This window comes from Rhopalosiphum padi, chromosome 1, assembly GCF_020882245.1.
Source record: "Rhopalosiphum padi isolate XX-2018 chromosome 1, ASM2088224v1, whole genome shotgun sequence".
Lineage (NCBI taxonomy): Eukaryota > Metazoa > Arthropoda > Insecta > Hemiptera > Aphididae > Rhopalosiphum > Rhopalosiphum padi.
In genome coordinates this window covers 57022208-57049288 of record NC_083597.1, presented here as the reverse complement: position 1 = coordinate 57049288, position 27081 = coordinate 57022208, and the positions used below count along the sequence as shown (strand labels likewise).

Genomic DNA, 27081 nt, shown 5'->3' with positions numbered 1-27081 from the left:
AGTCTTTGCGCACACACACACACACACATACACGTGTGCGCGCGCGTGCGTATGCGGTTCGAATCTCGTAATTATTTTTATCGTTGTGTCATACATATTACGCGTGTGCGGTAACACAACCTATACACATACGCGAATAATAGGGACTAGACTCGGTATCGCCGGTGATGGTACGGCGGTCTCGGCGGCGGGGCATGGGGTGGGGGTGGGGGTTGATGTAACGACAGAATATAAACTGCGGTCGGCGGCCGAGACGGAACGAGTGCGGTGGTGTAGGTGCACGGGTAATCGAGAGGGGAAATAGACGGAAGCGAGCGGAAAGAAAAAAAATCCGATCACGTCGCCGTCACGTTCGCGGTCGTACCAGTGCCCCGACGGATGTCGCCGGGCGCGGATCTAGAAAAGAAATGAAATCAGTGGGGCAGGGAACAGGTGAAAAAATGTACTTCGAGTACCTACACGAAAACGTATAGGTATAGGAGTTTAAATTTTAGCTTCAGCCCCAAAGCACCCATCCACCCCCCCTCCTGTATTCGCGCCTGGCATGTCGCGACGACGCCGACGATCGTGGGCGGGTTACGTAATAACGGCGATTAGGCGTACCGCCGCGGTAGTATAAATGCGTACGATTTTTTAAACGCGCGCGCGCGTGTAAACCGAAACCGTTCGTTTTTCTCGTCCACCGCGAATAACGAAAACCGCCGACGTTTTATTGTTTTTTTCGTGAATCGTTCGCGTTGTATAATATTATTAAAGAGTGCGCGTCCCGGAAGAACGTTGTGTGCGTATAATATAAACGTACACTATAATAACACGTTTCGAGGCGGTACCCACCGGGGCGTCGGCGGTGTCGGTGTAATACGAGTACGAACGGCGACGACGGCGACGGCGACGACGACGACGATACGATATCACGCAGAATTCTTTGTTCGGAGTAGATGTTCTCAACGATATCGACTGTCTCGGGAGCTAAAGTTATTCTTGGCCTGCGAGCACTATAAAACGGCGTCCGGACACACACACACACACACACATACACGCATAGCACACTACCCTTGCCTTTGTTCTCGATATTGTCGAGTTTTTATTTGCGCGTTTCCGGAGTCACGTTCGCGTTCGTCACATATACCGCGAAAACGTCTATACATTATTACTACGATATGGTCCCGAGACCACCCCGAGAAATGTACACTTCACGCGTGTCCACTCGTAGGTACCCGGTTAGAACTTGTTAGCGCCCAAAACGACGACGACGACGACAAAACGCAAACATGATAAATTAAAATATTATGTAATATTGTATTACCGTAGTAAAATTGATAGAACAAACATACCTTACGGTCGTGTCGTGCATTATAATAAAAGTGTTATTTCGGTCATTTCATTTTTTATTTCTCGAGTATAATACATTGAATGAACGTATAACAAAGTCAGAGATCGGTATATGAATACGATTGGATCTAGAAACTAAAAACGGGAATTTTAATTTAAATATTTTTTTTTTTTACTAAGAGTAGTAGGCAAAGTGAATTGGTCAGTTATGAAAATATTAGGAAATAAGAGCAGCGTTAGATTTAAATTATTTATAAATAACTAGGAAACGATGATACGGCGAACCGAACAGAAAAAAAATGGCATTTGGACTTGTGCACTTTTTACCATGTCCAAAAACTATTAAGTCGAATAATTTATAAATTTAATTTACGTAGTGTTAAAATATCTGAACGCTATAGTAATACATCATTGTAACATACAAATAAAATACATATTAAATTAAATACTATTAACATCTAAACTTGAGTATCAATTGCATAGTCTTGTAAATAAAACTAATCAACGATAACGAAATCTTTTAACCGAAATCTCAAAGGAAGACTTAGGCTTTCAAATTTCATCTCTTGTATCCACCGCCTCCGGGTCTGTACGCGGATTCAGTACGACTTGGGGCGCATTCGGTTCCAGATCAATTTTCCTTTGAGTGTAGCTACAGGTGATAGAAAACGTATATGACCCATTGTCGATTGAAACATAACGCGGCGGAATTCGCCGACGAGTGTTGCTATATAGTAAAACCTTATAAGCCATAACATCGCAATATTAAATATCAAATATGCCGCTATTGGTTTGTTTTCCAAAAATATTATAATGTGGAAAAACACGAAAGCGCCCGACTATAATACACATATTTAGTATAAAATATAAAATAGAGTATTATAAGTTATAACACGGCCACCGGAAATCCGATGATAATTATAATATCACACGACTATCACGCGGACACGGAATAAACGGATTTCGTCAGAACTGTACGCTCTAAATAATATCGGTACATTCCGCTACGTGTTGACGACCCCCCAATGAATGAACTGACGCGACGTCACTTTCAAACTTGTATTATAATTACGTGTACGAATTAAACGAAGCCGCCTATTTCGCGATTTAAGCCACAGCGCGCACAGTTCTCCGTGTTTCCGTTGTGTTTTTCAAATAGTTTTTAAATTTGAGTGGTTTGTTCGGTCGCATCATTAAATTCCGTTAGACAATATTATATATTATTTTCAAAGACTCCGAAAACAAAAAAACACAAAAAATATTCATGTACGTGCGACTAGAAATATACCTACATAATAATTGATTAAGGAGTATTATTTTTATTGTCCGTCAACTGATTCAAGTTTACGTGTGTGGCTTGAGTACATAAAATTTAAAAGTAAGAAAAATGTATGTACCTACCCCATAGGCGAGATGCATAATGCATAATATGTTACTTATTACACCCTCAGGGTGTGTCCTATATTATATACTCACGCGTATATCACATAAAGATGTCCATAAAAGAAAGTGTAGTTACCATACTAATATATATTTATTTTTCCACAAAAGTTTTACTTGTATGATCATGATGTGTGAAGAAATAAACATTGCTAGATTATAATATAAATATTGTATTAGCATAATAGATAGTTTCAAGTCGTAAAAAATACAAAAGTTTTTGTTGTTGTTGAATAATAGATAATAACAACAATTGTACTTACATCTAAAATTGAAATATACTATAATTATGAGTACCAATACAATATATCGGCGTTATATCATAATATGCGATATATATTCCGGTTAAACGATGTTATTTTAAATGCTAAAAATTTTTTTCAGCTAAGTAATTCATTTAAAAAAAAAATTCTTCCAAAATATTTAAAAGAAGTTGTAAAATTAAAATTATTATAAATAAACACGATGTTATTAATTTATTTTTTTCGTGTTTTAAAAGATCGATTAGTCGATTGCTTGAGTTGTAGTCTAAATTATATCTAATTATAACATGTTTTTTTTATGATAAAAATATGCACTATTTTTTTTTTTTTTTTGAGTAATAATAATAGATTTTTTAGACTTGAGTCAAAACGTTGTAGAAAATACCGATTATTTATTTACATTATTTACAAACATTCGCGTAAATATTTTAGTATTATTAATAAAATTGTAAGATCTCGAAAATATTTCATAATATTATGGTCTATTGTATTTACGAAGAGACGTTCTTCAACTTCATATTTCGTGTTGACGTAAATATAATATGATGTTTAACATGATTATCGAAATACAGTTAACAACATAAATATGAATATTTTTTTTTTTGAATTTCTATCGAAAATAAAGTTTGTACCAACTACCGACTGCATATTATAATTTATAATGTATATAATATTGTTATAAATGTTATCTGAAATTTAAAAAAGTAACATCATTGACAGCAAACTTAAAACTTTATCGACAAAATTATTCAATACGTTATAAGGGAAGAAGTTTCAAGAACCATATTTGTAGTCTGTATGTTATGATAAAATACATTGTTTTCACGCGATTACATAATTTATTCAATTTACGCTAAAGATAAATAACATACATATTACTCATATGAATGAATAGATATTGAAAATGTTTCGAAATTCACTCGATTGAGTATTATAATATCAGTGATTTTGTATACTTAATAAAATGTTTATTCAACGCAGTGTTGTACTAGAATTACATTAACTGTGCGTCGAATTCCCTTCTTAGAGTTATTCGGTGATTTTGTTAAAATAAAAATTATAAAAATATCTCATATTATATAACTATATTAGATGAACATTGAATTTTTTATAAAGTATTTCCTACTGAATTCGAGAGATACGTATCATACAGTTGAAACATTAAAAATGTATGTGTTTCATTCGTATTATGCAATATCAAAATTAAAGTTATTACGAGTAAATAATATAAACGTTTTATACGTTATACAGGTTAACATTAAAAATAAAATGAAAAATTTTCATATATATATATTTTAATTCATTTGTCATTTGTTTGTGGTAGTTGTTGTAGGGGGGGCAGAAGCAATAAAAAAGTGATTGATAATTAGTTTGAGTAACAGTAACCGACTAGGTATTTAAAGCCCTTAGATCGTTTGAGATTTCTTAGAATTACTAATTTATTTTATCTTAAAATTATTGTTAATCTGTTCTAACCACGGTATTTTACTAGTAGATAACCGTGGTTCTAACGATATATATACTATATCAGACTTTAAATCTCGAGGTTGTGGGTTCAAAACCAACATTGGATGCGAGTCGAGTGGATCGTAAATCTGCTGTGAGGATACATCCGTCTCACTTTTAATATGCTCTCAGATTGTAGAGTAAAATATTTATTTAATAATCGATATAAATGTCGTATATTACTATATAATATTAAGTAATAAATATTATGTTTTAAAATTACATATTTAATAACGGCAACAATTATATTTGAAAATAGTATTAATTGGTGAATATTTTATCAAATACGTGTTTGAGACATACACATTTGAAATGTAAAATATAGTTATTAAAAATAATAAATTTTTATTTTATCCGGATTTAGATATAAAATGTATATAAGAACGTATTTACCAGTATTATGTTTTTATTTACTTAAATTTCTCTTTGACTAAATATATATAATTAAAATAAATGTGTGCTTAAATTCTTACTAATTATACGAAATAAAGATATGTTGACATTGTTGTATTCAGCTACTTGGAAGTAGCTATTTCGTTTTTTTAACGTTCAAAAAATATTCAGTCTCTAACTGAAAAATACAAAAGTTTAAAATTAAAATTATAAAACAAAAGTTCTTATGGAAACTTTAGATATTCTCTAAGTTATTTAAAAGTACTTGAAAACCCAATTTTTCGAGAACCATTTTATTGTAAGTACTCGTATATAAAATTATAAATTAATTTTAATTCCATTAAGTTGATGAAAACTTATAAACAATAAATACTCTTATTATTATTATTATTATTTTTTTTTTTATTTTAGTTAAGTTATTTAATACTATATTATCATAACTAAAATAATATTTTAGTCTTAAAATATCATCTATTTAATCAAAGATATACGATTTGATTTGTTGGTGAAATATAATAATATAATGTATAAAATAAAAATATGTTATATTTGTGAGATAATAATTTGTATATTATATGTTAATTTTATGTCATACTGAATAAAAATTATCTGTTTGTGTATCAAAAAATTCAAAATATTATGTAATATAATCTCTATATTCTATCTCGGACAATCAGTTTATAAGAAACAGAATAAAAATGTTTTTGTTGTTAGAATGATGGCTTGAAGGGTTCTTTTTAACGAGTTTGGTTATTTATTTAGTGCTTTTGAAAACAGTTAAAGTGAAATCATTTAGATTTATTTATATTTTTTTTACTTTTGCAGCCTATAGATATAGACAAACTTATGAATATGTATAAATGTTTTTTTATTATTATTAAGAAAGGAGCTAGGTATTTGTCAGAACTAAAATTACTTTATTATTCCATTGCAATTCGATATCTTTAAAATTATTGTTCTATCTCAAAATTAAACTAATATACTAAGCTGCTCTTATAGTTTATTTTGTGACAGGTGTCGATTATTATATTTTCTAAAATTGCAATAGAAATTTAAATTATAATACATTTTGAGTAGGTTGATGTACATTACGCAGTGCGCGCTCAAATTAAATTAGCCAAATAATTTTTTGCATAATTTTAAATCGATACGTCTTACAACTTGTATCACGAGTAAATTATTTATTGGCTGACATAATCATTTCAACTATATCTGAAAGAACTTTTAAGAAATTAAATGATAAGTATTAAATTAATAGTAATAACTAAATTTAAGTCATAAAATCTGCTGTCAGATGAATATCAGTATTAAATAATACGACGTATATCTTGGAAATTTTCGTGAATAAAAAAAGAAGGTTCAGTACTGTCTAATTTAGAATAGAAATATTAATTTAAATCTATACATTTTAAAATTCAGTATAGTGTATTTTATTGAATAGTACCTTTTACACTGAGATAGTCTACATTTGCACTTATAAGTGACAATATTGGAAATAATGCAAACTGTGTGGCTCGCTCTATTGATGAGCTTTCAACTACATAATATAAATCCGGATACTGAAAAAGATGGCGCTGAGTTAGTGAAAAGTGAATAATAAATATTTCGGAGCTTTTATATTATAATTTTTATATCAAAATACCCCATGTTTATCGAATATATGTCACACAATATATATCATCTTGATGACTTAAGAATTAAATAAAAATTAAGAAATAGTTATGCTAGATTTGTATTTAATGTTATTATATGGTTTTAACACTAAATTCGTTTTTATATTTAAGTTATTTTAGAAAATGTATCTAGCTGTAGTGCTATAACAAAAAAAAAAAATATTTTTTTTTAATTTGTCAAAAGATCATAATATTTAGAATTCATAGAACAGTTACTAGGTAATTAAATGCAGTGTCACTATAGAATTATACATTCGTTATTTTATTAAAACTATTTTTAATCGCTCTACTTAGTATTATCAAAATGCAATAAAATACACAGAGGACATAATATATTAAGATTTTAATAAATTATTTATTATACTAAAACAAAAATGTATGTATAATCATCTATATAATAATAAATAAGAAACTTTATTTGATTTTTACACTGATGAAAGAAATGATAATCGCAGGCTTTATCTACTTTTATTTATGACTTCAGCGTAATATTACTTATCTTTTAAAGTTCTGACGAATTTCAGTAGTAGATGGCGCTGTAAGAATGTGTTATGAATAAATGTAAATACATATTAAATAATAAATATAAAAATGTGTTATTATATTATATACGGCGATTCGTTAAACACTTGCTTGCCGATTTTTTTCTTTGATAATGCAGAAATTTAAAATTATTAAACTAACTATAAGAATCTGGTATTTTTTTCCTAATTCATCTACAATGTAAATACCTAAAATATCAGCCCACTTATTACACTTGTTTCCTCTGTTTTAAATTTAAATGTATTTACGGGCAAAAAATACTATTTGTATAGTGTAAACTTCTGTTTTTTAAATGAGAAACCATATTTTCTATTACAAATTATTTAGCGCATAATTTTTCTGAAGATGTTAACGTATCAAAGTTAAAATTTTAAACAAGTAGTTTTTGAATTACTTAACTTTGTGAACTGAGGATGATACGTATACCCATTATATTGGGTTTGGAAGATATGGGGGTTACGGAAAGATAAAAATGTTAATTATTAAACATTTATAATCCGTAAAAATGTCCTGAGTATAATGATTAATATTAAATCCAATTCACATCCATGTTATATTTTTATGAAACTTCCTTTTTTGAGATTATCATCTTAAATATAAGCATTTTAATAACTAAGGAACTACTCTTATACATTTTGAATTAGGCACATAAAAAATTCAGTACAATTATTTATCAAATATTTTATAGACAAAAGGGGATTTTGCATAGAAGTTAAAATCGATACGGGATAATCCTTAGGTTTAGATAGTATGACAAATTTGAAGAACTTTAAAATATAATAATAGGTATGATTTTTAAGTAGATATTATATTTAAAAATTACAAGAATCAGGATTTGAATAAAAAAATTATTTAAGAGAAAGAAGAGGGTACGCATGTATGATGAATCACTTTGTACATAAATATTTTGTTAGTTTAAATTCATAGACTTAGATTGGTGTTTTTAATTATAATTAATTGTCATTCCAGTGTTTGGATTAAATTTTCAGAAATATAATGTATAATAAAATAATAATAATATAAGATACATTTTTTTTATTTGTATTTTATAAACCTAAACTGAATAACATTACAATTTAAAATGCTTCAATAGTTAATTTTTGTATTGGTAAGGGATTAATATTGGTTTATTTATTTAAATTCAAATTCAATTGGTATTTTAAACATTTTTTACGTATAAAATATTATTAAAACATGCAATTATAGTCTAAAGTAAAAAGATTTTGTACCTTTTTTTAACATAATTCCATATAAATTACAGATTTATTTATTTATCTCATATTGTATTATTATACATTTCAATAAATAATGTAATAAATATGTACTTACTTATATTTTATGCTAGATTAACATATAGATAAATACAATAATATGCTGCTAAATTAATCCTAATCAAAAATTAGTGAAAAAAATAACAAAAATCAAACTAATTTATAGACTAGAGACTTTTATTTAAAAATAAAACTAATATTAATGAAAAAGGCTGCGTAATTATGTCGCACGTAATGAACTTTTCAACAACATTTTAATTATATAAGCGTTGCATATTTATAATAGCTCTTCATGAACACCTTCAATGAAGTTTATTGGTGTTTTTGAATTAAAAATTGTTTGGTAAAATAGTTTTTAATCAATAACTACCCTTACCTTACAAAAAACTAAATACCCCCTATTAACCTTTTATATCCTATCATAATTTGAATTTTATTTACACACTAAAATCACCCATCTCTTTATAAACTCTGTGAATGTAAACGCCTTTCCAATAACTCTTTCGGTATACCACTGATAAGTTCATAGTTTTCTTTGAAATTAATAATTGATTATGTTTGTTATTTTTAGTTACTGATGTCTGATTGAAATACTTTAAATATTGAAATGGAGTTAGTAGCAAATATACATTTTTTCAAAGCATACACATTACTTTATGTATAGCACAAACAATAACACGCATAGTGTATACATCAAGTGGACCATAATACATTTCAGTTATTATAATTAATTTATTCATGATTTAGAGGAAAAACAGTGGTTGGCTATATGTAATATTATACTAACTATATGAAAAAAAAAATATTTCATCTAAAATGTGAAAATTCCATAAAATAAAATAATATGAACGATTGATGAAAAATCTGGATTAAAAATAAATGTGTTGCTTGTAGAGTACAGATCACTGATTTTTACTAGAAAATGTGTAATTATTTGAGTAATTAGACATATTATAACAAACTATAAAAAAATATATCAATTTTAAACAGATACATGAATTTGCTCAGATTCTAATTTTTTTTTTAAATTTATTACAATATCGTGTAGTGAATATTGTTGTTCTTTGAATAGTTTCAACAGGTGAGTTAATATTTATAGCCCAACTAGCAGTTGTCTGAATGCTTTCATAATGTAAAGCCAACGCTGTTTTAACAAAAGACGACTATTTATGAGTTACAGGCAGAATATTAAATGCATTATAATACTCGCCAATTTGGATAAGACAAAGACTTTGTTTTTATTCTGTTCGATGAAATTAATTTTGCATACATAGATGGACGCACTATGCTTTTGAAGTATAATAATATATAGTACATCATGATATCATTAATTAGTATGTAAATTACTTAAAACCAATTACGTTGATTGCAATTTATTCATCATCTACTTGTAGACATCATATATTTATGCACCAAGTTGTTTACTATAACATTTTTAAAAAGTAAACAGTAATACACTGATATCATGTATATTGTCTTGAAACAGTATGCCAGTGTATAATTAAAAATATTAAAATAATATAGAATATTAATACTATACGAAATATACAAGTATTTATTTATTAATTTTATTAATTTATTACAAAAATATACAGGTTTTCCCTGTTTTATACAAAGTATAAGTATTTGAGTAAACAGTACTGGTAAAAATGCAGCTAAAAATATAGTAAGACATTAAAGACGACAAATAAACGGAAATAATGATAAATACAGTAGAATAATAATAATAAAAAAAAAGATGAAAACAAACCATCATCAAAGGTGGGGTCCTCGAGTGATATAATACGCCCCAGAGGCTTGTTTAGTAAAATATCTTATGTCGAATCTAGGAATATGGAAGATATTTTTAAAACGATGTATACGCGAAGGGACCATATATATGCACAGATGGAGATTTGGTTTGTTACAAGACCACGAATAAATTTTGAGGTATCTGCACGATTGTGAACTAAATGAATAATATCAAGCGAAAAACAAACGAACCTAAAGATTCGACGTTGTAAACGCTCAAGTCGATCGCTGTCAGCCACAGTATAAGAATATCAGAGTAAAGATTCGCACTCTAAAATAGGATGTTCTGACACGCAGTACATAACGATTTCAGCGATTTCACCAGTTTAAAGTATTTAGACAGACGCATCGCGCGCACCTTAAAACTTTAAACGCTCCGCTAGAAATCATTGAGACGTGTGGACTTGGATCAAGTTTTCTGTATAGACATCTATATAGGTACCTACTCAATTAAATAGTTTTTGTCAGAGTGCGATATCTCGATTGGATAGATTTAAATTATTTTAGCGGTGCCTACAACTAATTAAACTGTAAAGTGTAACTCTATACAAAAACATATACCTCAGGAGTTAGGATTACGCAATAGCAATATTAATTTTTGTTTTACAATATAAGCTTACGACGATAGAACAAGACTATGCTAGATACGTGTTATACACGTTGCTAAATCCGTATTTTTAGTAGTATATTATATAATCGTAATATATGCATTCGTGATTAAAGTTATAATTACTGTAGTGTAACAAATATTAAAATGTATGCGAAAACAAAAATAACAGGGCGTAGTGCAATAAATTAATTTTCCGGTTATTTTATTTTCAGCCACATGGTCCATTTTGAAAAAAAAAAATAAAGTAGATAAAGATATAAAGAAATTAATTAATGTAAAACAAACCCATTACTCTCGTGGAATACAAAAATATTATTTTTATTTACATTTCCTATAAAAGCAATGATGGTTCGCGATGTATTACGGTATACTTATATGATAATATTTATTTTTTCCGGTTTTTTTTTTTGTCCATAGAATACCTATAGAAGTTTTTCCAAGCCATATGAATAATTCAATATTATGAGGTTCGTTAATCAATCGTATCACAATCTGTGTTTATTTTAGCTTATAGCATAATGTTTTTTTCGAGACAGTAATTTACAGCGGATATTTACGCGATAAAGAAAATAACTGCAATTTGGTTTCCGCTTAAAACGCGGTTTTTTCCGATATCCACGGCGGATGAGTCGTGTATTCCGTTTTCGCGGAAGCACTTTGACGTTTAAAACGTATATCATAGTCACTGACACGGATAGCAAAAATATAATAACCATATCATAAGACTCTCGTGCGGATTAGGTACGGGCGTATAATATTATAATATACGTGTTTTAAAACATTTCATTTTTTCCGACGAGAAACACGACTCTGCAAGCCAACTACACACGCGTAAGAACGCAATAACGACGTGTTATCGATTTCGATTTAAATCATCCACTATTGTCGTGAATCAATTATTATTTTTGATCATACGTATATGTATTGTGAATACGATACATTTTTATATATTATAATATATTATATTACATTTTATTTTTGTACATAGAAAAGAAGATAAAACGCGTGCGCTCGCACAGCATTTCCTGGTATTTTGCAATTGGCCGAAAGTTAAGCTGCTGTGACTGATATCTTTGAAAATGTGCGATAATAAAAAAAGACGAATAATAAAGTCACTCTGTGTTGTTATATTGTATTCGTAAGTACAACGTTTACATTTGCGTGTAAAACCTATCGTTTATAATGGTAAATCAATCGTGAACCAAAATCGTTTGAAATCATCAGAGCCTCTTCAAGTCTGGAGTTTACTAGCTATTAACAGAACAATATTAATGACTACGAATGCCGATTTACATTTAGTAGCAACCGAATTTAATAACTATTTGAGTAATGCGCGTTTAGCTGTCGTTTTACATTTTTATATCATTAATATTAAACATTATTTACATTTTTAAAATATTCCTTAAATATTATGTCGGCATTACTAAGTCTAATGTACTACTAAATAATTAATAACAAGCCGTATTCATCTTTTAGGATACCGCACCAGGTTTAGAAATAACAAAAAAATTAATTTAAATTTAAATAATCATAATATTATCGGTTTTTGTCTCGGTAAGAATGGGCCGAATAAAAGTAGATGACCGAAAATACTGTGGTACGACCTGAGATTCATGCCTGCACACACGTCTGTGTACGGATATCCGATTGACTGGTGTGCATATTATATTGTAATTTTATGGAACAAATTCTCGATATTACTATTATTTTTTGCGACGGTTACAAAAAACAAAAAAAAAATGATGCAAGAAACCGCTAAAGGACGATAATTTATTCTACTGTAGAACAATAACGACTCTTGTGTTCGTTTGTGCACGGAGACTGATTTACATTTAGAATATTTTTGTATTTTATACGTTTCAAATTATGTGATTATGTTAATTTACCATAATATTATAATATCATGTATAATTTATTGTGTACACATCTGGATAGGCCTTAGGTACCTAATAATCAGAGTTGATTGGTTCGTATGAACGAGTAGAGCACTCTTCGTCAAAATATTGTTAGCGGGGGAGGATCCAATCAATTCGCGGAATATGGTATAACGAGTTTATTCTTATTTCGATGTTTTATGAATATTGCTAATTTATCGATCGGACGATAATCGCGTGATAAATACGCGACGTTTATAATAATAATATATACAAACTCTAAAACGTCTATTAATAATCAATAAGTTACCTGAGTTTTCTTTTGAACGGAATGCCAAGCGATATTGACGTGCATATCAGTGCCTATTATGAAAGTATGTAGTAATTATAAAATGGTTACACGAAAGAGAAAAAAACAATTAAATATAATATAGCGTCGTACCCGAACGCGGTTAGAATTACTAGGAACTATACTATTATAACGGGTCTTTGTGTACAATAATTGTACGAAAAAATAAAAATATTTGATTTTATTATTAAATATTTTTAATAACGAAATAAATTCAGTAATTGTTTGCGATTCAATATCGTTCGTTGGTTTTTTTTTCAGTTCTTCGCCATTCAACGGCGGGACATTAACGATTTATTAATATTCATGTTTCTTGTTTTTAATTATTAGCAATACAACCGTAATTCTAAATAAACACGCATGGATTATAAAACGAGTAAGTACATTATAGTTTGCTGTTGTTGAACACCCGCGTTACATATTAAACACCTTGTTTAATTTAGAGATTATAATGCGTTGTGTTCTACACAATGATTCGCCGCGCATGCTCAGCGGTGCACGCTTAGTCCGATGTGTATTTTTTAATCGTACATTTTAAAATAAAGATTGGGCTGAGAACTGAACACGAGTGTTGGAATCGCTCTGTTAAAGTACAATTAAAACAACACAATGATAATAATATTATAATCTCCGACTTATACAAGACACAACAGACAACAATAATATTGTACATTTTCATAATAAATGTATGTTTATTTTGAATAATTATTACAGTTTTATTGCTGATAATCGAAAACAATAATTAGAAACATAAACTCGCATAGATTAACTTCTATGTGAATTTTGAACGACCCGTTGAATAGTTGAAAAAAAAACGATCGGACAATATTAAATCATCAACAATGTATTATTGTGTTTACCTAAAACGAACTCGAGTATTAAAAATATTTAATCATAATATTGAACTATACAAAAAGACCCTTTTCTACTAATTGTTACCAGGTATTTAGGTAATGTGCTTTTTTTCCTCTTTTATTTGTTCGCTTTAATTACTAACGACTTCCATAATATACATCAATACCGCTTGAAATTTCATCAAACAGATCGATGTATAAACTTATATATTTTATAGAGAAGTTTATAATTATATGTTTTAAGTTTTTATTTAAATTGTTATTCACATAAACCATGTCCGAGCGTTATATACAGTATTATTTGCCTCGTACATACTTGCAATGGCATGTATTCACTTCAATGCGCTTTTTAAACTATTGTTCTGTATACCTACATTTATATACTTTAATATTCAGAATGTGTAAGTAATAAGCATACTTAAAGACAATATTTTACTTAATATGTGAAGAGTATTTGGGACTATTTAAATTAATTTTAAATTGAAAATCGTTCGAAAAAAGTATAAGTATTCAGCGTTAATTTTGGAACTTTATAGAAGAAAGAAATAATTTATATTCGGCGCTGCTCCAAAAGAAATTAAGTTTAAGATTTATTTTCAATCGGAGTATATCGCTACATTTCATAATATTGTAACATACGGGCGCATTGTATTCAAAGTTGCGTTAAACATTTTTATTTAACCTAATTCCATAATATTGAATTATGTTCCAATTAAATGAGAAATACAATCATATATTTTATGCAATTGAGTTATTGGAATTCTAAAAAATGTTGTCGTGTATGTACAATGTACAGTATATGCGTGCTTCATAAAAAAGTGAAGTTTAAACCAAAACATATTTTTACCAGTCAAGTAAAAATATGTTAAGTATTATTTTAAAAGTTGGACCCATGATTATATTCTACGTGGTTGGTAAGAATAATATTCGTCAATTATTATTATCTAATACAGAACTGATTAAAATAAATATAGGTACATTGCTAATAATTTCTAGTCTTTTTTTAAGTTGTTTTCTAGATAAATCATACTTTGATTTATTGTAAAAAGACGTCTAAAATATCAAATATAGCTAAAATTATCGAGTTGTTTTGGTAAAACTATCAGAAAATTTTAGTAATTACAATCAACACCTTGTTGTTTTTCTTATATTGATATATTTTATATATATCAATATATTTTTTAAATAGATGTCAGCACAGCTTTTGTTTTGAAGAATAATTATCAATATCATTTATATATCTATATAATATAATATAGTCACAGTCATACAGATAAAATATTAACATATTATTATACCGAATTCATACATAATTCTTGAATTAATATCAATTAAATAAGGAAGTGTTATAACTTATAAGTTACAACGTTGAAGATTTTTCGTATGTATCAGTTGTTTAACGTGTGTTGGGTTTTTAAGCAAAATAAGTAAGTTTCATACTATAAATGAAACGTAAGATAAAATTCAAAATGATCTGTGTACAAGATGTAAGAAAACACCCGATATACAAAAAAAAAAAAAATAAATAAATAAATAAAACAATATTTTAATAAAGGCACAAATATACAAAAGTTAAAAGAAGAAAAAAAAATGAAGATATGAAAAAGTAACGTAAAGAAACAAAGTTTATAAACTAAAATTCAATAAGATGTCAAAAATTAATATCAGCTGTCTCAACATTACCACACCTACCCAGATAGCATTTTCGTAATGTTAATATTTTAATAATATCATATCTTCATTAAAAAAATAATATTATAATATAAATAATTATAAATTATCAAATAATGATTTTGTTAAATAATATTAAGAAAATAATAATAGTGTAACGTTATAATGAGAATAATAAAATAATATTCTGAATATGATATCATAACGTTATAATAAATGAATTGTTTAAATGATATTTTAAATATGTTAATAATATAACTATAAAAATGAAATGATATAATAACATTACGAGTATATTATTATTATATTATAAGAAATTTATTGTTTTAAAAATATTTTGAATATGTTATTAATAAGATATCATAAACGAAATTATAAAATAATATTCCGAAAAAAATATTATAATATCATTGAAATTGGATTATTTATATAACACTACGAATTTATACATGTTATTATATATATATTATATTTATATAATTATATTACTATAATATATTATAATACCATATGCATTATTTATATTTAATAATATATAATAACTATTATTATATTGATTATAGTTTTAAATTAATTAGTAGTATACCAAATTAATCCCAATAATAATACGAATAGCACGATAACAATAACAATTATTGTAAAGCAATAATTATAAATTATAATATAAGGATACAATAATTAATTAAATTATTATTAATTTCGGCGTGCTCAAACTGTAGTAAATATTATAACGATAATAAATCGTCATTGCAGTACGTGTAGTACATTTAAATATTTGGAACATAGAATATTAATATTTAATGTTTATAATAATAGAATTAATAGATGTTCTGCAAGTTATGTCTAAATGACATAGTTTATTTCTTCAAATTATCGAGGTTTTCGAGTTATTGAGATTCCTCTATAATTATATACCTATGTTATAAAAATTATGATCAAAAAATATAATACTTATAATATATATGAACCCATGGCCCATACACACATGAAAACATTCAACTATGTTCTTTGGCGTTGAATAATAATAGAAATGCGATAACCAATAATAGTGGTTTTACCCCGACGACTTGGTATTTTCCCAGTAATAATCATCTTTGCGCCGCGCCGTCTCGTCACAACATAAGACAATATTATTACAGTTTATATTTATATTATTATTTATTACTGTTTAGTGCTTATCTTCCACAGACCATAATTTATTAATTATTATAGTGACTGCGACTAGTGCGACTCGGCGTCTCTGCCATTTTTTCATTTGCGCGTTTGTCGGTTGAACGTACCGTTGCCTAACATATTGTTCGGATTTTGTATTTTCGTTTATGCGTTTGTGGTTTGTTGGTTCGTTTGCTTGGTAAGTAATTTTATTTGATTATCTAAAATTTTTAATTTTATGATATGTATATTTAAATAAAATGTATTGTAATTTAGTAAATACTAAAATAAATTGATTAGTACACTGTTATAACTACTTAATGGCTAATTGCAACACGCACTATATCTATGGTGACCAGATAGGTATAATCATTTAAAAAAAAGTACATTTTAAAACTTAGCTCCTTCTCTGTCGTAATTGCCCAATGCGTATACTATTCTACCCGTTGTACCCATATTTCCATAGGTCATCTCCTTTTATAAAAATTGTTTTTTTTTCATCTGATTATTCTATTTATTTTATTATTATTTTCAATTATAAAAACCAATTATTTGAAATTATAATTTCAATTCATTTAGTGTGTGTCTTTATGATGAAAATACTTTGATTTATAGCAAACTTAAACTAAAGTGTAGATTATTTTTTAAAGGTAAAAATACTAAGTGTAAAACTTAAGTATACCTATACGATTTAGTATATATCTTAAATCGTGCTACCAACCAATAAGAATGCTTTAGGTCGAACCATAAAATATAAATTAATAATCAAATTATAAAAAACAGTAAAAACACATAAACATGTATTAGCCCATAATTTTTTTAAAAAAAAGAGTACAATGTGCTTAACACTTATGTTAAAGACACTAGGACACACGTCAAAAAAGAGTACTGTCCTACGAAAAGGAGTATATCTGGTCACCATAACTATATCTAATATTAATCATCAATAAATAAATATGTTAATATGTAGGTACCTACTTACTTTATTTTAATATTAAATATACATAAAATTATAGTAAAGTATATATACCTATCCTAATGTATACATTAATTTACTAAACAGCACATTATGTATAAATATTATAATATATTATAATTTATAACATTTACCTAATAATAGGTATGTTTAAATATTTCATTTGCATTGCTTATATATATTATTATTGTAAATTGGTAGCACATAAATTCTCACAGAATCACCTAAATAGTACATACTTAAATTTGTATTCAATTTTACATTAATTAGAAGTATCTAATATATTATTATGTTAATACAGTATAATCTTGGTGACTATTAAATAAAAAGGACTACAAAATACATAGTTATATATTATATAAAGTTTATATAATTTGAATAAATTATATAAATTTAATTGTATTATTTTATATTATTAACTATGTATGTAGGCTATATCATATTGAATAAGATACCTTCCTGTATCCTGTATATACAATAATTTATTTTTATATAATTCTTGGGTAGGTTAGGTGTCTATAATATAAATGAGAATAATATATATTAATCTACTTGAAAAGTATAATACAATGTATTATATAATTATAATATGAATATTAATAATATTATTTTCTATTTTATTTTTAAACTTCTCAAATTAGTATGACCAAAATGTAGTAGATTGAGATTGAAGATTGAAAAGTATATTATAATTTATAATAATTAATTTTGATATTTATCATATGGCCCATTCAATAGTAGTAATAGTAGGTACTTATTTTGATTTACTTTCATTAATTGTGTAGGTTAGGATGTCTTACAAAAAAAAGTATTGCCTAAGTGACCGGTCAAAAAGAAGAAGGGTGCAAGAGGAGGTAGAAATACCTATGGAATTAATTAATGTTAAAAAAAAATCAACATCAAATTTAGTTTTTGAACCTTGTTTTCCAAAATCAAATAATACTCTTATTACTATTAATGATGTATCAACTTCCTCAACTACAGCCATTGATTCTGTCTTAGCAAATACTGTAATCACAAATGAAAATGAATATTTTAAAGAATTGGATCACTTTTCATCGTCAGCTTTGTCTTCTAATGAAGATAACACAGATAATGAAGATGTAACTTATTTTAATGATGATGTTGATCAGTTATCATTATTTAGTTCTTTAATTGCTCAGTGGGCAGTTTCATTTAACATTTCTCAAAATGCACTTAATGCATTATTAAAATTATTAAAACATCATAAATGTTTTGAAACTTTGCCTATTGATTCACGAACTATATTAAGTACAAACAAATTCACTTCAAATTGTCGTGCTGTGGAACCTGGAAAATATCACCATTTTGGTATATTGAATGGAATTAAACAAAATATCCCTGATTGTTTTGATTATGATATGATTCAGATTGTTGTTGGAATAGATGGATTACCAATTTTTAAAAGTAGTCCTGAACAATTTTGGCCTGTTCTTGCGTATATCCGACCAAATAACAATCAAGTGTTTCCAATTGGGATTTATTGTGGGCAAGTAAAACCCATTGATAGTAATGATTTCCTGAAAGAGTTTGTAGATGAGGCAAAAATATTAAGTGAAAGTGGTATTTATATAAATAATAAAAAGTATAATTTTTCTATAGATGCTTTTTGTTGTGATGCGCCTGCAAAATCTTTTATTTTAAAAACTAAAGGACATTCAGGTTTTTTTTCTTGCTCTAGGTGTGAGCAAGAAGGACAATATTTATCAAATAGAATTTGTTTTCCATACACTTTGCCGTCTAACTGTCCACCCAAGCGAACTCATGATAATTATGTTTTGCAAACTCAAGAGGAATATCATATTGGAAATGTCTCTATTTTAGCAACTTTGCCCAATTTTAATATAACGACTGGATTCTGTCTTGATTATATGCACTTGGTATGTCTAGGAACTGTTCGAAAACTAATACTATTATGGATGAAAGGGCCTCTTGAAGTTCGTTATCCATCTTGGAAGATAAAAGAAATATCTAGTTACATTCAAATTATTAAAAACAAAATGCCTTGTGAATTTGCTAGAAAACCTAGGAATCTAGATGAAATAAATAGGTGGAAAGCAACAGAATTTCGTATGTTCTTACTATATTATGGTATAATAGTCACTAAACCATCATTAAAAGATCAACACTGGAATCATTTTTTTAATTTAAGTATTTCAATGATTATTTTATTAAGTCCTGATCATTTGAAGTACATAGATGTTGCACGTAAATTATTAGACAGTTTTGTGAAAGATTTCGAGATAATTTATGGCCGTTACCTCATTTCGCATAACATTCATGGATTAACACACTTAGGTGATGATTATGAAAAATTTGGGCCATTAGATAATTGTTCAGCTTTCCCCTTTGAAAATTACATGGGTTCCTTAAAGAGAATGCTAAGAAAACCACATAAACCTTTGGAACAAATTATCAAAAGATATAGAGAAATTTGTTTACTAAAGTCTAACATTAAACCTAAAAATTGTGCTCCTTATTTTTCTGGACTTCATACCCGCGGTCCTACATTATCAGGTTCAATAAAAGGAAAACAGTTTACCACATTGATATTAAAAAGCATGACTATTAAAACACATCTAGAAAGAGATTCATACTTCTTGACTCGAGAAAAAAAAATAGTAAAAGTTTTCAACATCATTCAGAAAGAAAATTCAGAAGAAGTGATCCTTATTTGTAAAATATTTGATCAAAAAAATGAGTTATTTATCAAACCTATAAAATCTAGCGAATTAGATATTTATGTTGTTAAAAATTTATCTAATAATCTTCATAAGTATAATATTAAAGATATTAAAAAAAAAATGATTCTTTTACCATCTAATAATAATGACTTAATTGTATTACCAATTATTCATTCATCTTAAAATTAAGGAACCTTGCAAAATTCAGATCATCATTATATTATACTGTATTAAATTATTTTTTAAGTACTTATTATTCTAATTACTATTATATATTTCAAATTGTGTCTATTTTAATATTAATCATAATTTTATTAATGCACCCATGTATATAATTATTATCTATATTTACATAATATGTGTTTATTTTGCTTTCTTTTTATCTGGTTATAATAAAAATAATAAGTAAATATATAGTATATGTCTACTTAATTTTATAGTTTTCATCTAAAATTAACTATTTTCATTTTTTATAAGTGTTCAATATTTAATTAATAATATTCTTATTTATTTTTGGGAATTGTACTTGGTTTCAGTATACCTATTTGAAATGTGGTCAGTGGTAGAATTTATTGACGACCGATCAGTTGAAGTAGTACCGGCCTACTGGCTAAATAAGAATAAATGTGCTTGGCCAAAAAAAAATTCAAAAAAATTTATTCAAAAAAGAGTAAAACCAAATGAAATTGATTTTGACTTTTTAAAGGCTCGTAAATTGGGAAAAGATAGAGGTATACACTATAACTTACTTTTTAACTTTGAATATTATTCATTAATTCATTATATTATAATATGACCTATATTTTCTCTAGTCTTGATGATTATATTATAATATATTTATTTACATAACATTATTTATTTAGAAAAATATATTTATTTTTATTTAGATAATTATACTTTAGCTAGAGAGAAAGCTAAAAAGGCAGAGTATACGTCTGACTTATCAACAAATAATGACACACCATCTAAAATGTCTGAAACTAAAAATATGAAATCTACATTAAATCCTAAAAAAAAGGATAAAATCATGCAACAAAAAGCGAATGATGCTTTATGGAGTCCATCATCTCCAAGTGATTTTTTTGGTTAGTTAATTCATGTTATTGCTAAGTTTATCAAATTTTTCAAGTTTTATTATAACACTATATATTTTTAGTCGATGATGGCAATTTTAACAAGGCAGATAAACTAGCAGATACTGTTCTTGTATTATCTGGTAAGTTGTAATTGACAAAATTAACTACATTAATATGGAATTAAATAACAAAATATAAATAAAATCTGACTAATAATCAGAAAATTTAATCAAATACTAAAAAATTAACTATTCATTTATATCTTATTTATATATTTCAAATGAAATGAAACTTAACTAACTTATATTAGAATTATAAGTATTATTATATGGTATTAATTTATGATGTATATTAAATATTTCTACATAGTATATAAGCATGTAAAAATATGAATCCAATTGTAAGGGAAGAAACTGTTAAAACACTATAATATGTTTATAATAGTATATTATGAAAAAATTATTGTTTTCAAGGCACTCCAAATTCTCCTGCTATAAAGCTTCTTCCAACAATATTATCTTCAAATAGTTCAAATATATCCAACACTGATCAAACTACTGTGAATGATGTAAAAAAAAAATTAAATTTCAATAAAACATGCCATATGATGAGTCCAATTTCTACACCGGATAAGATAATAGAAATAACTGGTAAGTAATACATTAGGATATATTTTGAATAAAATATCCCAAGTTTATAAACCAATTGCATTAAATTCATGTATTTTTAACTTAATTTATTTTTGTTAGATCTTGATGGGGTTACACGTTTTATTGATGAATCTTTCATTGGTATAGTCAACACATCATCATCACCATTTAAGATTTCTAATGTATCTAAAATAGATTTGCAGCAGTCAGTATCTACTCCAAATGAATCACAACAAATATCTGCACATAATGAAATACTTGGTAAATAATATATAAATTCAATTCAATAATAATGTTAAATTTTTGAATGTATTATGTAGTATAATTTTATTTTAATCAATTTAGAATTTCTTCATAAAATGAATCGAACTATCTGTAATATCAAATATGATATTAATTCATTAAATGAGAAGGTGGATAAAATGTACGATATATTATTAGAACCAAGTCGATTTGAAAATTCATCGTTTGAAAAAAGTACTGAAAATATATTCCAAACGGAACTGTCAAATCTTCCATTGGAATCAGAAGATGAACTAGATGAATTTGAAAGAAAACTTACAACTAATAAAGAATTCAGAATAAAACTGGTAAAAATAAAAATCTGAATATGCTGTCTATGTACAAATATAATACCTATGTATAATAACTATATAATACCTATATAAATTAAAACTAAAGAATAAATTGATGAAAATTCTGTCCAGGTTGCAGAGCTCAAACGTTTTTCACGTAGTACATTACCAAGTACTGTACGTATTATTATGAGACAACTATTTAAAGATGCACTACTTGAGAAATATAGTTACAAAGGTTTGAAGAAAAAGAAAGTATTCTATACCTTGGCTACATGTACAGTCATATTTGGTGAGAATTTTTTTATTAAAATAAATAGAATTTCAAACTATTCTTTCTCTAGTTTAAATAAACGTTTACAAAAATGAATAAACATTTATTTTATAAAAAAAAGTTATTAGCTAATAATATCATATTACAATTAATTTTGTATTTTGTCAATATTAAAAAACTAAATTACTATAGTAAATTGACTTGTGTCTTTATCAAAATGTATTAAACAAATAACTATAACATATTATAGCAATGGTGAGTGGTTGTCCTTATATGATGAGATGTTGAACAACAATATTAAAAATGTAAAATAGTATTCTAGTTAAAGTCGTATAGAGTACATTTAAATACTACTGAATATTTCAATTAAAATTAATGAATCTAGATTTATAAAATTGTAAATATGTAACTTGTCTTTATTGTGTTCACCTATTGATATATATAATTCTATAACTTTCTTGCAGTATTAATTCACTGTGCTACTATTATATGCTAGGCCAAATAATTGAAATGATTAACTGAGTATTTATCAAAATTTGTTTCCACATTGATATTGCTATATAACATGTATATTAATGTTATTACATTGAGGTATTATATATTATGCTAATTATATTATAGTATAGTAACAACATTAATATATAATCTTTATATCAAATTAATAAATAATAAATAAATATATTTAATATATATTGATCAATATTTATATGGTTGTTCATTTCATTTTTTTCCATTTAAATGTCATTATTTTCAGATGCAATAAAACAAATGAAAAAATTCAAATTAAGTGATGCTGTTGACATTGAAACTCCTATAAGGACATTTATTTCTGGAGCTAAATTTAGGGAGCCGAAAAAAAATCTACTGACCCCGTCTAATGAACCATCATTTTAATTATCTAGCTATTGTAACTATTGTAACTATTTATTTATAACTATTGTAGTAAGTAACTACTATATAATGATGAAGTGCTTTTATTTTTGTTTTACACTTAATATTTAAAATTGTAATATTTGTGGTCAAGTGTACCACTAAGTATATTTTTTATTTTATTAATTATATATATAATATAAATTATATTATATAATAAACTGATCAGTGATTTACAATTTGTATTGTCTTAAGTTTTTATTATTTCCTTTCTATAATAACACAATATATTTTTATTATAAATAATCATTGGAATTAATTTAAATACAATAATTATTTATTATTTGAATAATTAATATGGTAGAGGCTATTTCAAAAGAAAAATGTTGGGTGCTGATGAAGCCCTTTAGTCACCTACCTAATCTTAGAATCGAGGATTGTGCACAATTATGAGTAACTTTACTTTCTCCCACCACTATTAACAGCTATATCTACAATAAATAATCAAATGTTTAATAATGTGTTTAACAATATTATCAACAATAAATACATAAGTATTAATTAATTTCATTATTAATGAGTGCCACAAAATTGTAAGTGCTATTTTCAGAATTGGGGTGCTATATTCCCTACTTTAATTGAGCATATATTATATGTATGTTAATATTTTACATAAATATTAAAAAATACATACATATATAATATATTGATAAAATAAAACAAAATATTACTACTATGGAAAAATTATAATATTTAATTAATGTTAAATATATATGATTAATAGTATTTCAGGGAAACAATATTTTTAATATAATACAATTGTATGCTTATATTATCATTTCCTAAATAACAATATATACTGATTTTGTTTTTAATGTTCATTTAATTTCAAACCGGTGGCCAAACAACAATATATAAACATTAATATCATATTATTTAATCAAAATATGATGAAATCCAAATAATTATATAATGTAATCATTATAAAAATAATAATACATAAACGATCAAAAAATGTTATCTTGCTATCTGGGTATTCTGCGACGGAGAAAAGCTGCTTTATACTTAGTCTTATACTTTTATGGAATTTGCATATACGTTACATAAATACATAGGTATGTAATATGTATATTATATGACTGAAAAAATAAACAACTAGGTATAAATCCGCTTCACAATAAAATAAAATCCAATCTTATTTTTCAAGATCTGTTATCCTTTTTGTTTGTTCGTATGTGTTTTTATTATTTTTTTTTTTTTTTTTTGATTTGATATAATATGTTTTGTTTTTTTTTTACAATATTTAATATCGAAAAATGCACATTTATTTTACTAACAAGTAATTTTCTCTATAAGTCAAAAATGGGTAATGTATTCACACAATGTCTCGTGACTTATTATTGTGCTTCAAAAACGTTATTCTCCTAAAAAATATCTCATATTTTGTCAATTTAATATCCATTGAGCAATATTTTATGATATAAATTTAATATTTACATTTTTCGAGCAAAAAAAAAAAAAAAATGATAACACTTAATATATAATAATATACAAAATATAAAAATATTATAGTATTGAAAAGTTAATTAACAAAAAAAAAAATATATATATATATATATACTTACAAAAAAGTATCCTAGTACTTAAAAAATAAAAATAATAAGTAATATAATTATTATTAAGTAAGGCTTATTAAATCTGTTGATACTATTATATAAGTATAAAACGGTGTATTATAATTTACTATAATAATATATTCACGGTATATAAATCATAAAAAATAACAATATAATTAAAAATAAATAGAAACAAAATTATTTTGGATAAAATGTTTATTTAGACAGCCTTTGGGAATTTCACTCATTATTTGGATTATTGTGCTGCTAACGTGTACAGAGATACCATTTATCTATATACAATTTTTTTGTTCTGTATTTACGTTTTTAGCTTATTTTTATTTTTGGATGTGGATCTAGATCTATCATCTATGAATGTTTTCCAAGAGTAATGGTATAGATACATTATAATATCATAGCTATATTTATCCACCTCATTTATTACATTGTTTTTTCGGGTAATTTAGGACACATATACCGTTAATGTTTTAAAAAAATTGCATTAAATATTTAATAGATATTATTTATTATTAGCAAAATACGTTATGCACACCTCAATTATTAATCTATTATATCTAGTAATACAAAATATATTTTATACAATTACATTTTATAGCATTCTGCGTATTATTAGATATTAAGTAATATTCAATTCAATATCATTCGTTATGTATTCGGTATTTTAATGACATTATAATATGTTCATAACTGATTTATATAGTAGGTACTCATATCACAAAATATACTATTCCACGTTATGTCCTACACATACAAAATAATATATTATGATAAAGTTAAAATATGAAATTTCATGAATGGGTATGTTTATTTAAGATAATTTTACAGGTTAAATGTCAGGTCATACATTTAAGGTGATATTTGTTGTGTGCGAAATAACCGGTATTTTATTTCACTGTACAAATATTATTCAACGTTTACTTCACATTGTTTTGAATTTGATTGAATAATACTATGAATTATTATTTAAATGGTTGTTAAGCATTTATAAGCCATCGCGGTTGTAAATAATATATCTATACAACCGCTGATCCGCGTAAACCATACATAGAATACTACTGTGCAAAGTCACATTGCATAGATACTCAAGCCGTGTTTACCGGAAACGCGGAACAGCACACTTTAAGTAGAAATTACGTCATACATTTACGATATTGTAATTATTTATGTACGCAATTTTCAATGCTTACAATTGCTCCGCCGTTCAGATATTATTGACTGATCGTTTTATAAAACATCCCAGTGACATGACGTATAAAATATATTGGTTTTATATTCCGAGAAAATATCTAAAAGCTCTACGATATTATTGCGCGGTTTTTAAAATATATGTCCCCAATTAATATTGTGCACTATTTGTGTCATTTATGTTATAATATTACAAATCCAATTACAATGCAATACCTATTTACTTCTTGGCTTAATATGATGATACACCATTAGATATGTAACGCGGGTACTAAACGATCGGATATTACAACATAATATCGTTATTATTTTAATAATATTCAAACTATTTTATCACTACCACCAATAAGAACTATGAATTTAATTAATAATTAATACAATTTATGTTAATTACAAAATTAATTATTATAC

General features: G+C 26.3%; 1 protein-coding gene across 1 annotated transcript; it reads left to right on the top strand.

Annotated features, from left to right (window-relative positions):
• Positions 1-20744: 20744 nt before the first annotated feature.
• On the top strand, positions 20745-23962 carry LOC132932270 (uncharacterized). Its single transcript, XM_060998556.1, has 8 exons — positions 20745-21134; positions 21291-21488; positions 21560-21619; positions 21953-22129; positions 22229-22390; positions 22475-22719; positions 22837-22996; positions 23733-23962. Exons 1-8 carry the CDS (start codon positions 20954-20956, stop codon positions 23870-23872), a joined length of 1323 nt encoding a protein of 440 aa, XP_060854539.1. The 5' UTR covers positions 20745-20953; the 3' UTR covers positions 23873-23962.
• Positions 23963-27081: the final 3119 nt, after the last annotated feature.